Genomic DNA, 21,905 nt, shown 5'->3' on the forward strand with positions numbered 1-21,905 from the left:
GACACTCCTGAAATGTAGATATGGGAAGAGTGTTACATCCCTGCCGAGTCGACTAAGAATAAGCACTGAATAAGTGTTTAGGAATATAATACAGTTCAAAGAGTTTAATTACTATTAATTCCAACGACATTTGTTTTCCCCAAATTATCTGCACTCCACAGTGTTTGCCCCAACATTTTATTATTGGCAGGGAAGAAAAGCCTCTGTAACAACACTTAGACCATGGCACACTAAAAGTCTCCATTTAAACAAATACAAATCAAATGTTTTAGGACTGTTGGCTGTTGGCTCTTTAAGTCAGGGCAACCCACCCCATATGTCAATTCATTGTCCCTATTTCATATCAGTCTTTGAAGCGAAAGTGACCAATGAACACCTACACCACAAGTTGCAGGGGAACCACAATGTAGCGACCGGTACCTGTCTGTCATGCGACCGGTACCTGTCTGTCATGCGAGCAAGAGTTTGGGTTTCTTCTAAGAACACACACACACAAATGAACACGTACGCACACAAATAGGAAATATCAACCTGCAAACCACAGAAGCCAGTGAGTCAAAATACTGAGCTGCTGCAGACCGATGTATCTCCCTACATCTGCTAACTCACTTCCTGACACTGAAATACAGCAGAGGCATATTCAGACCACGATGCAGGGTTTCATCTGGTGGTTTTGAAAAGGCTAGGCGAGGACCCCGGTCTCTACAAGCAGACAGCAGCCATCAGCAACAAAGAGACTATCTGAACACAATCAGGAGCTCTAGACATAAAACTTCAGGAAATCAATCAGAAGCATCATACATGGAAAATAGGGCTGCACGATTACAGCCAAAATGATAATAATCCCCAAATTTATAATAATATATTATTTTGCTAGATATTGAGATCACTTCATCACATTATTAATCATGATGACTAGTCTTGATAATTTGAGGATCTCATTTATTTTACTGCACTTTTGGCATCTTAAATCAGCATCTTGACCATTTTCAACTACAGCGGACATTCTAAATGAAATGAGAGGTTTGCTGATATGCAAATATTTTCTGATTAATTGTGGAAACCAAAATGATGATATACGATTAGACATGACTAATTGCGCAGCACTAGATAGAACATATTGGATAGTTCAGATTTCCCTTGAGCAACCATTGTAAGTGTACACAGGCGACATCACGGCCAGTGTCACGTACAGCAGGGATGGGAATTGACAGATGGAACAAAATCAATGTGGGTAACATAGGGGGCCACGAGGAACGAAAGTCAATACCGAATACCATTATTTGTTGTTGCCGATATTGATATTTGGAGACATCTAGGCTCACTAAGGAGTGAAAATATAATCAACATCATCAATATCAGACTAGTGAGTAGAGAAATCAAAAAGGAAGTTGGAACTTGTGTTTTGATCCAGATTAGGGAAGTTATTGGTTCTGCAAAGGCACTGGATCAGCCAAATTCCCTGTGCATGATTCTTACACACACACACACACACACACACACACACACGCACACACACATGCACACACACATGCACACACACATACACTTACTCTGTTCAAGTTCAAGGGAAGGGGCCTGGCTGTAATAGCTAACAGTCTTCACCGCAGGACAGCAGAAACAACAGATGGCCACTCCTCTTTGGGCCGCCTCCCCCCCTTCCCTCTATCCTCCTCCTCCTCCTCCCCCCTATTCTTCTCTATTCACATCCCCCCATCTCCATTTATTCCTCATCCCCCTCTTTCTCCTCCTCGCCCCACACTATGCTCTCCAACAAACCCTCATCTCCAATCTTCATCTTCCCCAACAGTCTCCCCCTTTCTCCTCTTTCCCCCCCATCTTTCTCAGCCCCCTCCTGATATCTCCTCTCTTTCCCATCGCACATTTCAAGCAAACCTCCCAATCTCCTTCAAACCCTTTCTCCCTCATCTCCTCCTCCTCCTAACCCACGCTCTAGCAAGCCCACCACTTGATCGCCCTCTCCTCCAAAACCCCTCTTCTCCTCTGCATCCCTAGTCTACCCTAAAACCTCCTCTCAACCTCCACCTCTCCCACCATCCCTTTCTCCGCCTTCTCATCCCCATCGCTGTTCACCTCTCCTTGTCTCCAAGCTTACCATCGTTCCTCTCCCACCTCCTCTCCTTCATTCCCACCTCCTCTTCTCTCTCTACCTACGCAGTCCTCTCTCCCATCACTACTGAGAGAAAAAAGGATAACGATAGAGAGAGAGAGAGAAACCAGCTTGTGTCAAACAAAGGCCTATCTGGCTGCCACAGCACGACCACTCCACCTACAATCTGCTCAGCTATTAGCTTGGGTTGTAGCTGTCTCCTCCTCTCCTCCGCTACTGCTGTTGCCTTTTATCCTTCAGCTACCGTTCCTATCCAGTCTAGCAGCTTAGACTAGGTGTAGCAGAATAATAATAGTGGAATAACAGTAAGTCACCATTCATGTAGAGCAGCTTCTAATATCCACAAACAGGAGACATAAATCCCCACTGAATCCCCTTTAATGCCAGGAACCTGGTATTTAAAATCAGGGTCAATATTTAACAAGTGTCTGTAAGAGTGCCCATCGGCACTGAGACAGCAATTCATGAATTATCATAATATTAACACGATAAAATGTCTAATCAAAGCGGCTGCAGCAAATAGATGAGCAACTCTGTGCAATGACTTGCATTTTTTTTTTTTTAAAATCAATCCTTGCACCATCGAAAGTCAGCATCGTAAATCCCACAAAGTCACTTACATTTTTTTCAATAAATGCCATTGCAAAAACCGATCATCATTTGTTTCAATTGAAACAAAATCATGGTTGGAGTGCTCTTAAATATAAATAAATAAAACCCTGAAACTGCCTTTTGAAGCTTTGGGCTTTGAAGAATATGTCATCGTCCTCTGAAAAGGGAATGAAATGAGCTGGCTATTTTATTAGAAGATTTTAATTTGCACATTTATTTTAGTTTGATACATTTAAATAAGCAACAGGTTTGCTCAGTGTTATTATTGGACCCTGCGGATCTATGAACGTTTCACTTTCCAAAAATGCCTGCAGCTAGCCACAAAGCCTGCATTAGCTTCAGCTGAGACGTCAGCTAAATATGAAAAGTGACAGAAGAGGCAGAATATATAATAGTGCAGATGCAGTCCTAGCCTAGACTGAGGCACTGGGGATCATGAAACAAGCTGAGAGACACAATGGAAATTGAATGTTAAGCAGGCTAAACAAATCCATGAGTCCAAACTAACAAAGAGCATTGTACTATCTACTACAAGTAGATGTACCACAGATGACACAGCTATATAGCTGTAGGCTACCTCCACCTTCAATTCCAATATATTCTTTTAGGTATTCTTCGTACACTACCTATTCAAATGCTGACTGAAAGCTACAAATGGCAAATGAAGTTGAACTTGGATCAAGATCCCCTAAACCCCACTAGGCCTGGAAGCTAATTAGGCTATTTCCCCTTAGACTAGAGTAGGAGACCACAGACAACCCTTCCCCCATACTTGTCAACTTTATTCTGTGTCTTAACCCTTTACACACAATACTGAAAGAGGGGGTCTGTCTCACATATATACAGCGGTGTGCACAAGCTCACATACATGGACGAGCACACACACACACACACACACACACACACACACACACACACACAAGCTCTGAATAAAGCCCAGACAAGCACTTAACCTTCTCTACCCCAGTCACAATAAGCCCACTGAGAAAGAAATACTATCATTCAATCAAGGCAAGGATTATTTAGGCTATTTTACACAAAGAAGTGCAACTCAACTTGAAGTCCTTCCGCACTTCTCATCTAAACCAAACAGAGCCATGCCAAAACTTCACGCTGTCGTGGGTTAGCCTTGATGTTATAACTGAAATAAAAGGAGATAAAGGAAAAATAAATTTCTCCACTGACTGGATGTTGATAAGGAGACATTTATTGGGCATAGTCAAAGTCAAACTCATCACACTGAACATGTCTGTGTAACTGCCATTCACATGCCCTGAGGGGATGAAGTAATAGGGTTAACAAACCCCTTAATAGACTGCTCTCTTTGAAGTGAATGCAGTCTAACTTGACCTCAAAGTGTCAGGGAAAGAGTAGCAAGCGCAGACTAGGTTAGCTCAGAAATGATCGCTATCTTCGGACCACCAAGCACATCAGCTTGAGATGTTTGACTCAAATGGAAAATGACTCTGACTCTTGTACCCTAAGCTTAACCATAGCACACAAGGCATAGAACACTAGCATGACTTTTGTCACGTACTAGGGCAAAAGAAATCAATCACGGGAGGTCATGTGAGTATCTGTGTTCTGAGGGCCTGTTTGACCCATTACAAAACACCCTGGATGGATGGAGGAATTGACAGAAAATGAGATTGGGCAGAAGATAGAGGGAGAAAAGGAAGTGATGGAAATTGTCAGAATGAAGTGAAGGAGGGAAGGAGCAAGCAAAAGAAGGTCAGAATAAGGGCAGAAAAGGATCCCAGAAAAGAGAAGAGAAAATAAAAACAAGCTGTAGGGAGGGTAGAGAAAAAGCTTGCTTTCCTCAACGAGTGACTCAAGCAAACCTTATCTAAACCCACCTTGTAGACCTCAGAGAAGAACCCAGAGCCGATCCACTCGCAGCTGAAGTCGTCGAGGCGTGTCAGACAGGAGAAGGCACTGATGAGGGCTCTGTAGGAGGATGGCCACACCCTGCCCACCTGGGGAGGACAGGAAAACACTCGTATCAAAAGATAAGGACTAAGCATTTATCTGATGGATGCTCTGAAGGACCATGGCCACACTTTCTTATAACATACAAAAGCTTATGAAGCATCGTGCATTTACACTACACCTGGGTTTTATGTGTTTTTGCTTTATCAGAATACAATACAATCACCCAGCATGCATGTTACAGCCAGGTATAAAAAAAGATCTGCAGGTGCTCTTTGGGGAACAGGCATACTATACAGTCAAGAGGCTTTGCAGTCAAGTCTTAGCTTGTAAAGCAAGTAATAAAAAAAATAACAAATTAAGAACAGTCTGTAATGCCAGTTAGATTGAACTATATGCCAACCAATTTTGCAAGTGAAATGAACATGAAAATGACTACAACTGTAGTCGTATTAGTATAGGACTGTATGGCTGGGCTGATTTCACAATGCACCAAGAAACTTCAACAACTTCTCAAACTGAATTCAGGGCTTTCAATGCTTTAATGAATTGTATGCAAGACCTTGAGTTTAGATAAGACAATTTAAAGACATTTTAAGACCTGCCGACACCATTTTTAATCTGTTATCAGGGTTCCTACATTCCATTTCCAGGCATTTCTTGACTGGATTGGTTAGCTTTGGTTGGTGTTCAATATTTGCTAATGGTGACTGGGCAGTATGACTAAACTAGGCCATAATCACTCTCTAGCATAAGACTTTTCTTCACAACAACAAAATCACAGCATGTGAAATGGTAATGGCATTTCAGCAACAGAAAATGTGTAATCATAGGCCTATGTGCTTTAGAACTCAACATTGTTTTTCTGTACTTTACTCAAAACTTGCTTGAATAATTCCCAAGCTATCAAGACCTGGAAATTATCAAATTAATTGTCCATACTGTTCCAGACTTTCAAGAACCGCATATGAACCCTGTATCAGTATGTAGCACCCATGTGAAATGCAGCCTACCACTAAAAACATAGAAATAAGGCTGACCTGTGAGGGCGGGGCCATGCCCATCTCTCCGGCCCCTCCCCCTCCGATGCAGTCTCTGTCATCGTGGAGACGGTCGGGTCTCATGGGGAACCCAGCGATGGAGTTGCGTTTATTCCGGTCCATGGTGATTTGGATGGTGGCGGTACCAGTGATGGTGGCAGATTCTTTCACTGGTTTACCTGGTTTATCTCCATTAGTTACCACCAAAGGTAGAAACTACTCGTCCTTGGGCTCCTAAAATGGGGAGAGTGAGCAGCAGCTGAACCCTCGGGCACCTCAGGTTTGGGTTCTTACACCCAAGCCAAGCAGAGTTGGTCAATCCCATAGACCAGTGTTTATTATTAAACTATGGGTAGGGGCCCTAAAGGTAACATGGGTCTTTTTCTGTTAGGTCCCCACATGACAAGAGTAATAGATTGTTTTAATGATGCCAAGGGTCCCAGGGCGGCACAGAATTTACTCACTTTGTGTCCTGGGTGAAAATATGCCACATACATAGACTTCAATTTAAAATTATGGTTAGTGCTCCCCCAGTGACAAAACCCTGGCTGAATACAAGATGTCCCCTAGTAGTCGTATTCCTCACTGCTGGTAACTGTGTGGGGGAGTCCACCATGATGAGAAGGCTTTCACATCTTTGATAGGTGTGTGGCAATTTGGAGACCTGGGGAAGGAAAAGAGAAAAATGAACAGAGGGCATTTCAGAGGTTTCATTCATATTAAGGTGAGTGTGGGGGGGAGGTGGAGGTCTGTTTTTCATATACAATACTCCTACTATTTGTGCCAGCAAGGTCAGACACCCAACAGACACAACATGTGGGTATTTGTCTCTGTGGATCCTACTCCTGTCTCCTGGATGGATATATAACACTTGACAGTGACCAGATTCACTCCTGCTAAAAAAAAACCTTTCTGTCATGCTGTTCTTGAAAGATTCTGCCACTTAACAGCATTTGTAGTTCAAGAAACCCAGTAGAATGGGACTGGGTCTTGCCTTCAGATGGATGAGACCAGCCTCGTTCTCAACAAGCCAAGATGTAATGGCTGTAATAGGGGCCGATTGTCCAATTATGGGAGATTAGCCAAGGAATAGTTCAGGTCCTGGACCTTTCTGCCATCCAAAACAAAATCAGCAGGGTACAAAGGGGACAGGGAAGGAAGTCTGTGACTAAGGGTCATTTTTACACTAGTAAACAATGTGGCTTTTCACGTCTGGCTTTTAGGAATACTTAAAAGCTGGAGGGAGCTTTCTTTGGTTATGTAAACATGTTGAACCTGGTTTTGAATCTTACTTGCTTTGGCCAAATGCGATGGAGAGCAAAGTGGAGTAAAGCTAGATTCTATAGGCTAAACTATATTTACGCCCATTGGCACTGGAGAGGAAATCTCTCTTCAATTTTACTCTTAAGCCATATGCGAAAAGCCATTTTTTACTTGAGTAATTACACCCCAAGACTGAGCCTCTCTGACATAATTTTTAAGATAATGGGAGAAGAAGCCTTTGATTGAGATTATGACTGAGTGGAGAGGAATGACCTCTCACACTGAACTAAAGCTTTGAAGTTCCTAATGGCCGACTGACCACCAGCTAGTAAAGACAAGCCCCTAGATGGCCCTACCAGCCGGGCAGAAGTTAAGATTTCTCCTTCTCGATTTTCACACTGTGAAAGCCTCAATTCATTTTTTGAGTATCAATATGTGTAGGCAAGCACAGACAATTAAAGCATAGAACTTCATGATGTAGAGTAATCTGCTACAACTTTCAGCTCAAAATACAGGTCCATTTGTGCTTCACCAAGTAAACAAAGCCAGTGTTGAGGCGACAGTGGCTCAACACAGGTCCCCAACTCCAATTCTAGATTGAGTATTTTACCTACTGGCCCAAACTGACCCAAATTGAATATGATGATGCATGTCATTTGACCCACCTTATTAGACACTCATATGTCATAGTCAGGAGCACTGGGACTTTCCTGTTCCATGGCCTATTCAACAATCTGCTTCACGATACTCCAAAATGAAACCAAGTTCAGAGCAGACACCTTAAGATGGTTTAACGCACCACTTGATGTGTTCTGGTCACACTGGGCAACTGAAAACAATTTACACATTCACAATAACATGCATCTGGAACTTCCAGAGTATCTCTCTGCCTTTGCCCTAAACTTTAAATCCACTTGTCACTTGATAACTGAACAGATTTGTCTTCGCTCTTTTGTTTTTAGCTTTGGTAGTTTATTTAGTCCACATAGACCTTGACCAAATAATAATCTCCCACACTAGGCTATGCACAAAGTCACAAACCATAAACAACAATCATAAAATGTATGCTGTCACATTCAAGGCTGTAAAGTCTGACAACATGTACCCTGTGACAATTTTATCCCTTCACACACTCTCACACACACACTCACACTCACACACATACTCACACACACACACACACACACACACACACACACACACAGCATTACTGCATTGCCATCATACAGGTGTGATTTGGAGTTAGTCACGCACCCATTGTAATCAGGAATTTACAAAGTGTGGACACAGACCACAGTGTGCATATTTTAAGCAAAATATATAGGCCTAAATGGGGAGTAGCAACAAGGGATGTGGATACAGATTTAAATACATTAAGGAGAAACACAAAAGACATTCTTAGGCCCAGTGTGAACACAGAGATGATGTCTCATGAGATCAGATCCCAAAAACAGCATTAAGATGACAAGTGCAACTGAGGTCTGAGACAGCAAGTTTCTGTCTTGGTCCTTTAGCATTACATCACAGACACTAGACTCTTCCAGAGTTAGACCTACTGGACAACTTCTGAGATCATTCTCTGTCCCAGCCACGACCTTAAAAGGATTTTCATCCCCCTCTTTTTTTTTTCTCTTTAATGACGCCTCATTCTCTGCCTTTTTGAAATGGTACAACAGTAATAAAACTCCCTGTGCCAAGAAAAATGTAGGTCACAAGTACCAGGCCTAAGCTTTCCTATCCGATTTCAGTAGCTTTTGCATCCAAGCCTGGAACAGGCATACACATTTCATCTGTCACAGTATCTGGGAAGATGAGAGTAAGCCAGCAAGTAAAATATAAATTCTCACTTCCTTCGATTCAAAACAGCTAGCAGCAAGAGAGAACGGATGCTGTGTCCACACACACCCACATTAGTGGTCAGCATAGGCCTTCTGTACACAAGCAAAAACTGACTAAACACAAACTACCCACATTTACTAACATTTCAGTCTTGCACATGAAATTACAAAGCCAGGCCTGTGTTATTCTACAAGCCACTGTGGGTGGGTAAAACCAACCATCATTTAGGATGATCTTCCCCACCAAAACTTTTAGGTGGCACACTTGACCACCTAAAGAAATTGTACTCCCACTTCGAGGGCAAACATACAAAACTTCCCTCCACTTAAAGAGCAAATATGAAAATCTTCCTTCCTCTTCTAGGGCAAATATGAAAAAAATAAACAGCATTACTAATAGGGCAAATAGTCCTAGCCACATACTGTAAAATGTAAACTGTTATATCATCAAAAATAAAAACCTGTGATGTTTTTTGGTCATATCATCCAGTCCTATGGAATATGCAGCTATTTTATAACTTCTATGAACTATGCTGTTGCACTTATGCTGGAATCTCCTCCTTGATGCAAGTGATTAGATGAAAAAATAGACTAGGCTAGAGTGTTCATTACTATATTTGTTTCCAAACCATCCCCTGTTGCCTACATATCCAAAGGCATACATTTAACACACCACAGTAAAGGGACCTAGAATGGAAAGAGGGAGGAATTTAAAAGGGCAGACTTTTTTTGGTCTGTAAAATGTGGCCTAGTGCTACTCCAAAACAGATGGGACATTCCCAAAGTAGCCTAGGGCCAAATCTTTTAACAGTAGTTTAGGGGCCTGAACACCATCCAGCTGTGCCCCTGTGGATTACAGGCTAATAGAAAATGTCAATAGTAAATCAAACCCTAAGTGACTTTGTGATGATGGGTTGCAAAAGGGGGTGAGAGTGTGTGTGAGAGAGATAGATGATGAGAGTGTATGTTAGTGTGTGTGTGTGTGTGTGTGTGTGTGTGTGTGTGTGTGAGTGAGTGAGTGAGAGAGAGAGAGGATGAATGTGTGTATGTTCATGGAGAGTGACAAAGGTCTGTGTACATCATGAAGAGAAAAGCAACAAATGGCGTTTTTACTGTCTTATCAATCTTCATCCCACCATCCCTCCTACTTAGATCAATTTTCTTTCCACTATGTCAACTCATAGACAGACATAGTCTTACCAGGTATCAAAATATGTAAAAAGTCAACTACTATGTTTAGTTAAAAAAACAACAACAATTACAAACAGATTATGGTCTATTTGTTAACTGTTGATGAAAACATCTCAAAACAACTTTCAGTGTCTTGGAGTTATCTCCTGCCCCTTCTCCTTTGGGCCATAGAGCTAGCGGAGAGCTAGGTTAATGCTGAAAACTAACCCAAACCCTCACTAACACAGCAACATATGTATGTTAGGTCACATTCAGCCAAACTGAATAGCTCTCTCTTATCTGACCACAATCTATTGTGGTAAACTGCCATGATATCTGAGCCGCTGCATACCTGTCATTCCTCAAGGGTTTAAAGTAATGAACAAGTCTAAGGGGTAGGCACTAGGGAAAAAAAACTGCCCGTGATGTGTATGATACAGACAGCAAATGAGCAAATAACCCCAAAGGAGTTTGATACAAGAAGTCTTATTAACTAGATAATCATGTAGAATGATTAGGCAGATGAACGTCTAATTTGTTGATAACATGTTATATATATCGAAGGGCTTGAATGCTGCGGTGCACGCCAGCCAGGTGGAAAATGTAAACACAAACAGGCAGGCTTAGCTTTGGCTCTTCATAAAAGTTCAGTTGTCTTACCTGTTTGTTTTTCATAAAGATGATTATTCGGCAAGGAGCAGTTGATAATTTGACAGTTCAGGCTGTGTTCCATGCCATTCCGTGGAGGCATCTGTCGAAAACGATCCGCTAAGCCCGAACCAGCTAAGTTGATAACCTAGCTAGCTTACAGACTGGCTGAGTGGCTAACGTTAGTTTGTCAACAAAACTCAAGCTAACCAGAGAGCTAGCAGACGTTAGCCAAATATCTCCCAACAAACAAAACAAGAAGTTTTTCGGTCGTCCAAATATGTCCAAATATGCTAACGTTACATTTACGAAGTGAACTAGAAGTCTCTTTTCTTTTGTTGCAGTTTCTCAAAAAGCCAAAGTGTAACTGTTTTTTTGTCCGCCCGGGATAATATTTCAGGCGTTTGTTGCTGGTTTGACAGCTCCGTCTCTCTGCTCGCTCAGCCGAGTCAACTCCCACTGTGTCCTCGCCCACTTTTGGCTACTAGTTTGACTGACAGTTAATTGCACCAATGGGCAAGGGCTATATTTGGAGCTGCTTTTTCATGTTTGCTGCCTTCAAATGCTGTCGAAAATATCTAAATTTGATTGAGCGCACATCTACGACTCAACAAAACACAACTGGGAAACTCTGTTATACTCTAATATACTCTATATATACACTCGAACTATTTTCCATTTGTTATTGAAAGATCCAAGTACAAAATCGTATTAAAATAATTTAAACCATAAGAAATGCCAATGCAAAGACAGATAAACTTACAAAAAAATATTTGAAACAAATAAAAGGACAGAACATTTAAATGGCTATTATACTAGCTTACATTAGATAGACTTTTTATTGCTGTGTAATTTTAAAGATGCCAGGAATGCCAATTTCAGAGTTTTCTAGTTGCCTAGATGTGACGTTTAGGGGTCAGAGAACATGTAAGCCTCGACAAGCCTTGTGATGGTAAAAGTGATATGTGTCTGGGATTCAACATAAATGATTACTATAGTTGTAGATTTCTATTTTCAATATTTATTAACATATGACTTAGAAATTAATTAAAACTTGAATTACATGGGCATCCTGGTGGCACAGTGGTCTGAGACTAAAAAAGACGAAATAAAAGCTTACGAGGAGCACTTGAAGGCAGCGTCTGTTGTGGATATAACTGGCTTTATTCTAACTTTGCACTGTCATTTTTTGATTAAGAATGACTGAAATACAGTGAAATATCTTGGAAATTTAGGCCTATAGACAAAACCTGAGACATTTCATATGCTCAAAATACACCTACACAATATTTGCCAGTTGCAAATTAGTGAAGAAACTTGAAAATGACTACAAACCATAGACCCATAAACCTAATGATTTTTTTTCTTCTATGAAAGAGCAGGCTGCTTTGGCCTCAACTTTTATCTGCTTGCATGGACATTGTGCCTCATCTAGTGGACAAAAGTAGGAAGTACAGCAGCATGACATAGCTGCCCACAGGCGGATAAAGAACATCTTCCTTTGATACATGGGTAAGGTCTAGGCTTGATTCATTACCAGCACTTGTATTTATTCTAGTCCCTCTTCCACCATTCAACAAGTTCTTTCTCATTTATTTCTTACATCACCAGTTCATTCCCTCTATCCTTGTCCCTCCCCAAAGTAATGCCATATATCTTGTCCCTGAACTTGTTCTAACAAACCTAGATCCAGCTTTTTACATGGATTGTAATTGTTAAGAGCAACTTCCCCTCCTCTTGTCCAAGTCTCCACTGCAATATATTCCGGTTCTATTCCCTTTCCCGACACTTGACATGGTATGGTACGACATGGTCCATATCCATATATAAGAAATTCAAAATTTGGACTGAGCCATGTGTCTTGCACACAGATGGTACCGGGTTTATTTGTCATATCTGCAACAAATTGCTTGAACTCCTATCTGTTAGCCAATAAGCTCCGAGCATTCCGTCATAAAATTAGAAACATAATGGCTAATAACCGACACGTTTACTCCTGATTCGAGTATTGAGGTCATTCCTTATTTCTTTCCATGTCAGCCCTTTTGCATCCAAAAGGCACACAGCTGCTTTCACTGTTGTACTCTCTCTGTCTTGGACTCAACCTCTTGGTTCAAGATTCCTTGCCTGGAACTCTCCCATCCCATCACTTTCTTCTCGTTCTTGTTCTTTGTGTTCTACTTCTTCTTCTTCGTGTTCTACTTCTTCGTGTTCCACTTCTTCTTCTTCTTCTTCTTCTTCTTCTTCTTCTTCTTCTTCTTCTTCTTCTTCGTCTTCTTCTCCTTCTTCTTCAAGGTCCTCCTCTACAATTCCCATAGTCTTGATCTCCTCCACATCTAGCACATTGCTGTGTGACCGAACTTTTGACAACAGTTTTGCTCTCCTTTCTTTCGGCCCTTTGTCCTTCTTCTTCTTCTTCTTCTCTCTGTTTGACCACCCATAGTGCCTCTGCATATGAGATCCCGTTTTGCACCTTAGTCTGTTGAACCTCCACCTCGCGTTTCACCATTGGACATCGGCCTTCAGATATCCCAGCAATACTTTCTTTTGGTAATACCTCTCCTTCAAACTCCACCGGGACAGTTTCACCCTCCTTTCTTTCTGATCCCTTTGTCTCTTTACATTCATTACTGACATATCACCTTTTATTTAAACCTTAAGCTGTTCCATTTTAACACTGGAACAGCTGTAATCACGCCTCTGCACCCTCTGGCCTTCTTCTCGCCTTCTCTCACAGTTTTTAATACCTTGTTCTTTCCAACCTATTGCTTTATTCATCTGAGCCTCATCAACGCAGCCTATGAATAGATTCCCATCTCTCAGAACTTTAGCAGATTTGAATTTCTCCAACCTGATTATTCAGTACCTTTGTTAACCTCACTGGACTCATTTGACCGACCCTCAGCGAACCTAAGAATGACTTTATACCATTCTGTCACCTGCTCCTCTCCTTCTCCTCCCTCACTTTCCGTCTCACTTGAACTATACCTCCACCCTTTCTTACCCTTTTCACTCCTCTCTTATCTTTCCCTTTTCCTGGCCAATTGTCGCCCTTTTTCTCTTTCACCTCCTTCTTCCTCATTTTCACTAAAATCCAAGGTGTGTTGTGTCTCACGATGTCAAAGACTGTTATCGTATTTGCATTGTAAAAGTCACTTTGGCTTGACTAAGAAGTGCGATGTCAATCAGTAATCATGTCACTGTCTAGTCTACATCTTCCTTTACTGTTTACATATTGGAAGCAGTGTGACACATTGCGGTACCTTCTACTGTGTCAGGAGTGAACAGAAGGGGCTGAACAATTTTAGTGATCACATCATCGCTTTCCACCTAGTACAGTGATTCTCAAGCTTTTTCATATCAAGGACCCCTAATTTAGTCCACATTAGGGCCACGGACCCCTATTTGATGAGATTTTGTCTCTCGGACCCAAATCTGAGAATATTTTGTATTATTAGATATGATTTTGTTCAGAATTCCTTCACTATCTGTATTGTAAGTAGAGAGATAACTGAAACTATGGCCAAAATAGTCTTTTCTTCTACATTCTCTAATTGTAACTTCTTGTAAATTAAGTAGCCTAATGGTGAAATTTAACACTTCCTCAATTTGCTATGGACCCCCTGGAACCCCCTGAAGAACCCCTGGTGGTTCCCGGACCCCACGTTCAGAACCACTGATCGAGGATATAGGTATCATTTTTTGACGACATCTTAGATGCTCTAGAGACAACCAGCAAACCAGCAAAAGTATCTAAACCATTATTGCATAAAAAGGGAGTTTTCAGCATTGTGAGTGCTCATTTCCAGAATGTAACTTTTACAATGATGCAAATCTGATTCTGACTTGTGTGTCTTTCAGTGAGTGACCTTGAAGATCTTGGTGGCCATGTGGATATTGGAGATTTCTGGCATTCTGTTAGCCAACATATTTTGTTAGCAAAGAGGCTTTGTGAAGAGTAAGTGATGTTTCTGTCTCAAAGGAATTCTCAGGAAGGACTTCAGCGTGTCAAGGATAAGGGGTATGTGTGTATGTGAATGTGTGCACCTTTTGTGTGATCTATATACAATGTGAAATGTGTGTCACAAGGTAGGCTACCATTATTGTAAATGCTTGTGGTCCTGTGTGTTTGGAGAAAAACAAAGCCAAGTAAAGCATTATCATTCTTCTCAGGCTTTCAGTCTACCATGTAGGTGAAGGTAGAAGTAACAGTTAGTAGTTAGTAACACCAGCCTGTCTATGATTTGGCAAATTGTACAAAGATGTATGTGGAACAAGAGGCTTTGATGTTTTTCTTGGTGAATAAAATGCATTTGCAGATAGTGAATATACTTGAAAATAATTGCAAATGTATTGTTTATGCTTTTCAAAACTAATACTTTTTTTTTTTTTAATTCTAGAACAACCAAAATGATAAACATCCAGACAATGAGATCACCATTTGGAGACATGTGTCTAACCAGAGACAGTCTCCTAACCTTCTAACAAGGACATGGACTCAGTGCTCCGATATTTAGAGCTCCGATTCAGAGGCAGAAAGTGTGTGTGACGCATAAAGTGTTTATGATATGCTTTTATACTTACAGGTTGGGAATGGCTGCCTCAGATTCTTAAAGGAGAAGGTGGGGATGCAGGTATCACTCAATACTTGCAGCTGCATGTTGAAATGATGACATCCTGCTTTGATCTGAATACATTTAGAACAAATGAACTCCAACAAAACTGCTTTCGTAGTTAATTTGCATGCCCCCCCCCCCCCGTCCCCACCTCCATTCAGGTCTTTAGTACTTATGAACAATAATCATTTCATCTCTCATAACGGATTTGAATATCTTCCAGTAGGTGGATGCAGCTTCAGATATCATCATTGTTCTGCTATGGACCTCAGGCCACTACCTCTCATGTAAGTTTTGCATGCTTACATTAGAAATGAGATGCAGTCAGTTGGAAACCACAAAGGTTGTGTTGCTATTTAAGTTCTAACCAAATCATATAACTCAGAAAGTATGCTGCTCACATCCGTTCCATAACCTGAATAATGAAAGAAACGAATGAAGCAGGCTGGATTCTGCTACTTAAGGGTGTTTATCACAGCTGAGAATCTGTGTCAGGGTCCTGTATTGTTTTTTTTATCTGGTCAAGGTCAAGGGTTCTGGTACATAATCTTACAGGGACAGAACGAGTCACTTTCAGAATTGGAACATTATTTCATCCCAGGCCTCAGACTCGGCAAGAAGGTTATAGCTCATGGGAATTTTTTTTGTTCCAAAGGCTTTTTGGCACAAGGCTTTGTTTCTGAAAGACACATTTTTTTTCAAAATTGGATCTATAACCATCAGGAAAAGCTTGCATATGTGAATGTTCTTCAAATATTTGAAAATAAAAATCTATAGTCTAAATATTGACATGCTATAATATCATCTAAAATATTACAATATTAAATAACCTAATATCATATAATATTCTGTTTTCCTCTTTTTTGTCTCCAGCAAATAGGACCTTTCTCTATTTTTTGTTTTCAGCAAACAGGACCCTTTTCGGCCACAGAAGGCGCGTCTTGGACTGGGGGGCGTGGCTTGGAGTGGGGACGGAAGAGCTGCGTCTATGATAATATGACCGGAAGTTAGGCGATTTCTCCTTCAAATTAAAGGGTAAAATATGTCACTTGCAAACACAGGGCATATTAGTGGAAGCTTATTATCACCATATATGGGGTACAAATGACATTTGCAAAATAACAGAAATTTTATATTCATTTACTACAGATTGCTCCTCAAATACATTCTTTATTTTCACTTATGTTCTTTGTATGACTCCAAAAAACGTTATAGTCATATGTTTTATTTTGCAAAGCTGAAACCGGAACTCCTACTTTTCAATCAGTTTCGCTTGACAATGGTCACCAAGCTCTCGGCGGTCTGCAATTCATTTGTTACCAGCTTCTACGTTACCTGATTTAACGCTGTATAACTTGGCTACCATCCAATTTCACAACAGTCAAATGAACCAAACATTAGAGGACCGAAGCTGATATAATCAAGCACAGAAATGGCAGACGATGAAATAGACTACAATATCGTGTTTCCAGATGCAGTGACATCGGGTGAGCATCTCGGTTTCATTGTAGTTAGCTTGCTTGCTAACGTTATCCAGCCGAGCTAATATGACTTTGCTAGCAATTAGCTTAGCTACTTAGCTTACTCAGACAGCTCTCATATAGTCAGGGCAAACACATTGGCAGCACAGAATAGCGAGCTAGGCTGGAATTGCCTTCTGTTTGTGAGCTGATAATAACAAGGCGTTTTATTGTGTGTCTTCCTTTCAGAGAGACACTGGCAGGGGACAAAGGAGCCAGTTGTCATCCTTTTGGGTTGGGCTGGTTGCAAAGACAAACACCTCTCCAAGTACAGCTCCATCTACAATGAACAGGTTGAAACTAAATAAGACAACACCATAAGCCACATTGCTCTCTCTTGTGTCCCTCTTACCACTGTAGCGTTAACAGTAGGAGCTGTTTAGATCTATCAGCCTCTCACAGGTTAATTCCACTTCTTTTTTTCATTCTTTCTTGATGTCTTTGTTTTTTTCCCTGTAGGGTTGTGTCACCATCCGCTACACGGCCCCCTTGAAGACGGTCTTCATATCGGAGTCCTTCGGCTACAAGGAGCTGAGCAGCACGGCCCTCAAGCTGCTGGAAATCCTCTACGACTACGAGGTGGAGAACAGCCCCATATTCTTCCACATCTTCAGCAACGGTGGCTTCATGCTGTACCGTTACGTCGTAGAGCTCCTGCACAGCGACAAACAGTTCAGCTCCCTGCATGTGATCGGGGCGGTAGTGGACAGCGCCCCGGGTAGTGGGAACGTCCGCGGGGCCCTGCGCGCTCTGAGGGCCACCCTGGGGCCAAAAATCAACCCGGTCCTGAGGTACGTCCTTCTAGCGCTGTTCGCAGTGACTGTTTTCCTGTTGCGAGTGGTGCTGTACCCCGTGACCAAGTACATCCACAAGAACCACTACGACGCCCTGCGGGAGAGGCCGCCCGCCTGGCCCCAGCTCTTCCTGTACTCCAGGGCCGACCAGGTGATCAGGCACGGGGACGTGGAGCTCATGGTGGAGACCCTGCAGCAGAAAGGGCTCCCTGTGGACAGTTTTGACTTTGTTTCCACTCCGCATGTCAGTCATTACCGGGAGTTCTCCGAGCAGTACGCCCAGAAGTGCCGCGATTTCCTGGTGGCCTGCATGAAGGACTCGGAAGGGAGTGAGATGAAAAAGAGACGCCATGTTCAGAATCACTGAAAGGTGGAAACTCACAAGATTCATGCTCTGTTAAGCAGTCCTTCCCAAAATTTAGAATTGGCAAGGAACTGGGGTAGAATGCTTAACTTTGCATCAAATTAGTTCAAGATCTTGGCGGTGATTCTCCAACCCAAAGCACATAATGGGCCAGTTCTACAGACACGGCCTAGGCTTAGGTTTAGTTTCTATTTCAAAGAACTTCTCCATTGAACTAGGCTTAATCCATGTCTGTAAAACCAGCCACATGATACACTGTAATTTATATGCCCTAAAAATGTGTGGCACAAAGGTCTAACCTGCCCTACTCGGATGTATTTGCAACACTACTGTCATGTACTACATGTAAAAAAACAATACAAACATTTGCTGTACACTGGAAAATGGGGACTTAAAGACGTTTAGGATATAAATGGAGCTAATATGGTATTAACTGTTGCTGTGAAATGTGATGGATTGTAGACTAGTTATAGTGATTCTAAAACTGACAAGGCTGGGTATTGAAAAGTGATAAACAGATTTTTCATATCGCTAAATTTTAAAAAGTATTTATGGTTGAATTTTCAAAATCTTTCATTCTTAAAATGGGATCTCATGGGTACTTATAGTGAACGGGCATTTGGGATTAAACAAAGCAACTGTCATGTACGAATATGCATAAATTAAAATGATTAATCATAACTAAATGTGCTTTCTTTCAACATGGAAAGGTCAGCCTTTTGACTGTTTTTCAAGTTTTGGCCAAAAATGGTAGAATACCCAGCCCTAATAAGTGATACAAAATTGATTTATTTCAAGGACAAAAAGTGATTGACGATGAATGTATATGTCCAGCACAACTAATGTGTTCTAACTAATGTGCCTTCAATAAATGAGAATAACCATAGACCAGTGTGTCAGCCTAATTCATTTGAATGGTACTTGGTTTGGTTGCACACCTCATTATTTCAGATGTGGCCGTTTCAGACACATTTAGACTAAATCCCATAGCTTTCCCAAAGGCTTTCTTGGGAAATCGAGAAATCTGATCTTCAATAATTTCTATGACCTTGTGGTTATGTATCAAAACCTATAGGCTATATTGTGTGCAGCAAAATGGATAGAGCATTTCTCTATACAAAACCAGGAACGCGGTCGTACATCTATAAGTGTGAAAAAAAAAAAATTTGAGTCATTTGATGATTGAAAAGATGGTTTGATAGAATAGCTGTCTTTATTGTGATGTCTGGGCTATCTTAAAGCATCGCACTAACATTGCCAAGGTTAGGAGATTCACTCTCACTGGGGCCACTAAAGAGCATTCTTAGCATTCTTGATAGAGTGGAAGATGCATTGTATTTGACCTTTGAGTCTGTGTTCATCTGTGATGAGCTCTGGGTATCCAGCCAAGGCCTTGTTTACACTGCAAAACTGTCAGACTTTTTCATGTGACAGATCAGAATTCCTTGACTTATGACTTGGAAATTACTTGAGACTTGTGACTCGTATGATGACTCGCAAGTTGCAATATTCATTCATATGTATTGCTCATTGTAGTCCGCTCTGTTTCACACTCGCACTCGTTCACACAGCTACAAGCTAGCAGAGTTGATGTTACTTTGGGTAACGTCATCACCTCATCCACATTTTAGGTCTTAGCACATTTTAAAAATGGTCATACAACGGCGGGGGTGGGTCCCAAAGCTCCAAAAATCACTCCTCGTTTCCTCCACAGCCTCGTCCTTTCCTCTGTGACCTGGAAATTGATGTTGGTGCCGCCATGTTGCTTTCTGTTTCAACAGTGGAGGAGATGAGAGAATCCGCTCCTGAAGTCTCCTTCACTAAAGTTGACTCGACTTGAACCTGTCTCTGACTTGACTTGACTCCTTTCACTGCGACTTAGCACTTGGTTGTGAATTGGACCCTATGACTGGTAACTTACTTGTGACTCTTGGAAGGGTGTCTTGGTCCCATCTCTGCTAATATGCATATATGGCCATAGCTTATACAGTATATTCATTCAAAGGGCCGTTTAAAGTCACAAGGAAACAACATACTGGGTTGGGATCATCATGAAATTTCAGTGGGTGGGGAGTTTGTTGTTCCAAAACAGATTACAGGCTGGAAAGTCAGTTTTGAAAGCCAGAAGTCTCAGCATCTGGCGAAGTAATCATTCCATCATTGGTATTGACCAACAACCCTATGGTCATTTTGTGCAAGGGGGCAGTAAAAACCTTACTTATTGCCCCTTTAAAACATACAACATATCATACAACAATCTCTATTGTTTGTCCTCATAAGACAGGTTTGCCCACACGGCCTCTGGTTTGCTTCACTCTTTCACCGAAACCTCTCGTTCCTTCTGCTTCTACCTTTGGCACAAGACAAGGTGTCTATGCCATCTCGTACCCGGAGGCAGAAAAAAACCCGGGCATTTCCCTTCCACTCTCGTCCTCAGACGTCAGGGACTGTTTGAAGAGCGCGGCTCCGAACGGGTCCGGCAGGGATGGTTATTGAATGTCTGTGACTGTCAGATTTGACATTTGGAAGAGCGAGTGGTTGGCATTTGTCTCCGCGCCAGGCCTGGCCTTGGCACTTCATGTATCATTTAGAGCCGCTCGGAGGAAAGGGAGAAAGAGGAAAGTTTACATATCGGCACAGACAGATGAACATCGCTTACTGGAGTGCACATGAGACGGGCAGCTGTGATCCTGCTGGTGATTTCCCTCACCGGTTCAATGACTGGCGCAGGACGCTCTCGATGGTTGCACCGTTCCTCCGAATCAACGTGATGAAAACGTCGCCGTTGTCTTTGATCCAAACCTCTGTTTTAACGATTATACTAAGGTAATACCTGACATGGGAAATGATCACCTCATAAACATCTCCGAGATTAGAAATGTGAGAAAAAGTGATCCACAAGAACTTATTCAAAAGTCAGCAGCTATACTCAGATGAACCTCAAAACTTGTTTTATTCTCTCTTGAGTGGATTCCAGTAACCGCACAGACTGAATAAAAAGTCCCTCTTCTAACACACAAAGTATTACGTAGTCTTTCCCCACAACACCTCATTGATTTACTCCCTACAATCCCACTGGCATCCTCTGTTCGCAAAATGTGAGACTCCATGTCATTCCCTGTAGTCAAGAGAAAACAGCTGGGGCAGAGCTTTGTGTTTGTGTTTTCAGTGAATAAGACAATATCTGAGGGCCTCTTTTGGTCCAGGCTACTTGCCCTGGAGCACTCTCACATACACACACATACACCCACTTTGGGTTCATATCTTAAAATCTGTTTCTCTTGCTTTTAAATGAGGTATTTGTTCGCTTTTGTAGCGCTGTAAAGCACTTTGTGACAAAAAGGCTGTCTTGGGGGGGGAAGAGAATCTAGGCTGCAAGCAGGGAAAAACACTGACACACCTACAGTTCAGTTTGATTACTAAGTGAATTACAAATACTGGTGTGGAACAAAGTTGAAACAGTTTTATTTAGATTATATTAAGACTGAATATTGGGATAAAAAGTAAGGAGACGGCAACCTGTAGCAAGCATTTGTCTCTGCAGTGATGAGTCAAAGACGTACCAGAAGAACAATCTAATGTGCCTGACTTGTTTTATGGAGGCATATACCATGTATTTATTTAAAGTATACGATAGAGTTGGATTTGAACCTGCAGCATTGCAAAAATATGATTTCCCACCAGGACACCCCAGCAACTTTCACTCTTCAATACAGTACATGTCATTTAAAGAAACTCTAATACAGTGACGCCAATATTCCCAAAGAGGGCAGCATTTACTCACAGTTCCCATCATGCAGCATCTCACCGAGGCCCACGGTGTGCATCAGGCCAACTCTACATTCCAGGTTCAACAATGGATATTTCATTACGGGCTCTAAAGTGCAGTTCTAGGCGTAAAGGCTGTGTAACAGTATCTTTAGAAGCCGACATCTATTTCTGTGTATGTTTGTATTGCTTTTAATAGGGGAAAAGTAGGA

At 41.7% G+C, this 21,905-nt stretch overlaps 2 protein-coding genes across 3 annotated transcripts in view; one reads left to right on the plus strand and one right to left on the minus strand.

Annotated features, from left to right (window-relative positions):
* The window catches only part of tesk2 (testis associated actin remodelling kinase 2), a 36,972-nt gene extending 25,929 nt beyond the window's left edge, over positions 1 to 11,043 (minus strand). The window contains exons 1-4 of one of the 2 annotated variants that reach the window (XM_078287919.1): positions 10,644 to 11,043; positions 6,299 to 6,376; positions 5,713 to 5,946; positions 4,600 to 4,719 (exon numbers count right to left, since the gene is read on the minus strand). In XM_078287919.1, coding sequence (XP_078144045.1) covers positions 4,600 to 4,719; positions 5,713 to 5,835 — 243 coding nt within the window. In that variant the 5' untranslated portion in view covers positions 5,836 to 5,946; positions 6,299 to 6,376; positions 10,644 to 11,043. Of the gene's footprint in view, positions 1 to 4,599; positions 4,720 to 5,712; positions 6,377 to 10,643 lie in introns of both variants that reach the window. The other variant, XM_071918550.2, reaches the window with a different exon arrangement.
* Positions 11,044 to 16,555: 5,512 nt separating this feature from the next.
* Positions 16,556 to 18,797, plus strand: tmem53 (transmembrane protein 53). Its single transcript, XM_071918557.2, has 3 exons — positions 16,556 to 16,734; positions 16,957 to 17,060; positions 17,227 to 18,797. The coding sequence occupies exons 1-3, from the start codon at positions 16,680 to 16,682 to the stop codon at positions 17,926 to 17,928; spliced, it is 861 nt and encodes a 286-aa protein (XP_071774658.1). The 5' UTR covers positions 16,556 to 16,679; the 3' UTR covers positions 17,929 to 18,797.
* Positions 18,798 to 21,905: the final 3,108 nt, after the last annotated feature.

Source organism: Centroberyx gerrardi, chromosome 13 (assembly GCF_048128805.1).
Source record: "Centroberyx gerrardi isolate f3 chromosome 13, fCenGer3.hap1.cur.20231027, whole genome shotgun sequence".
Classification (NCBI taxonomy): Eukaryota; Metazoa; Chordata; class Actinopteri; order Beryciformes; family Berycidae; genus Centroberyx; species Centroberyx gerrardi.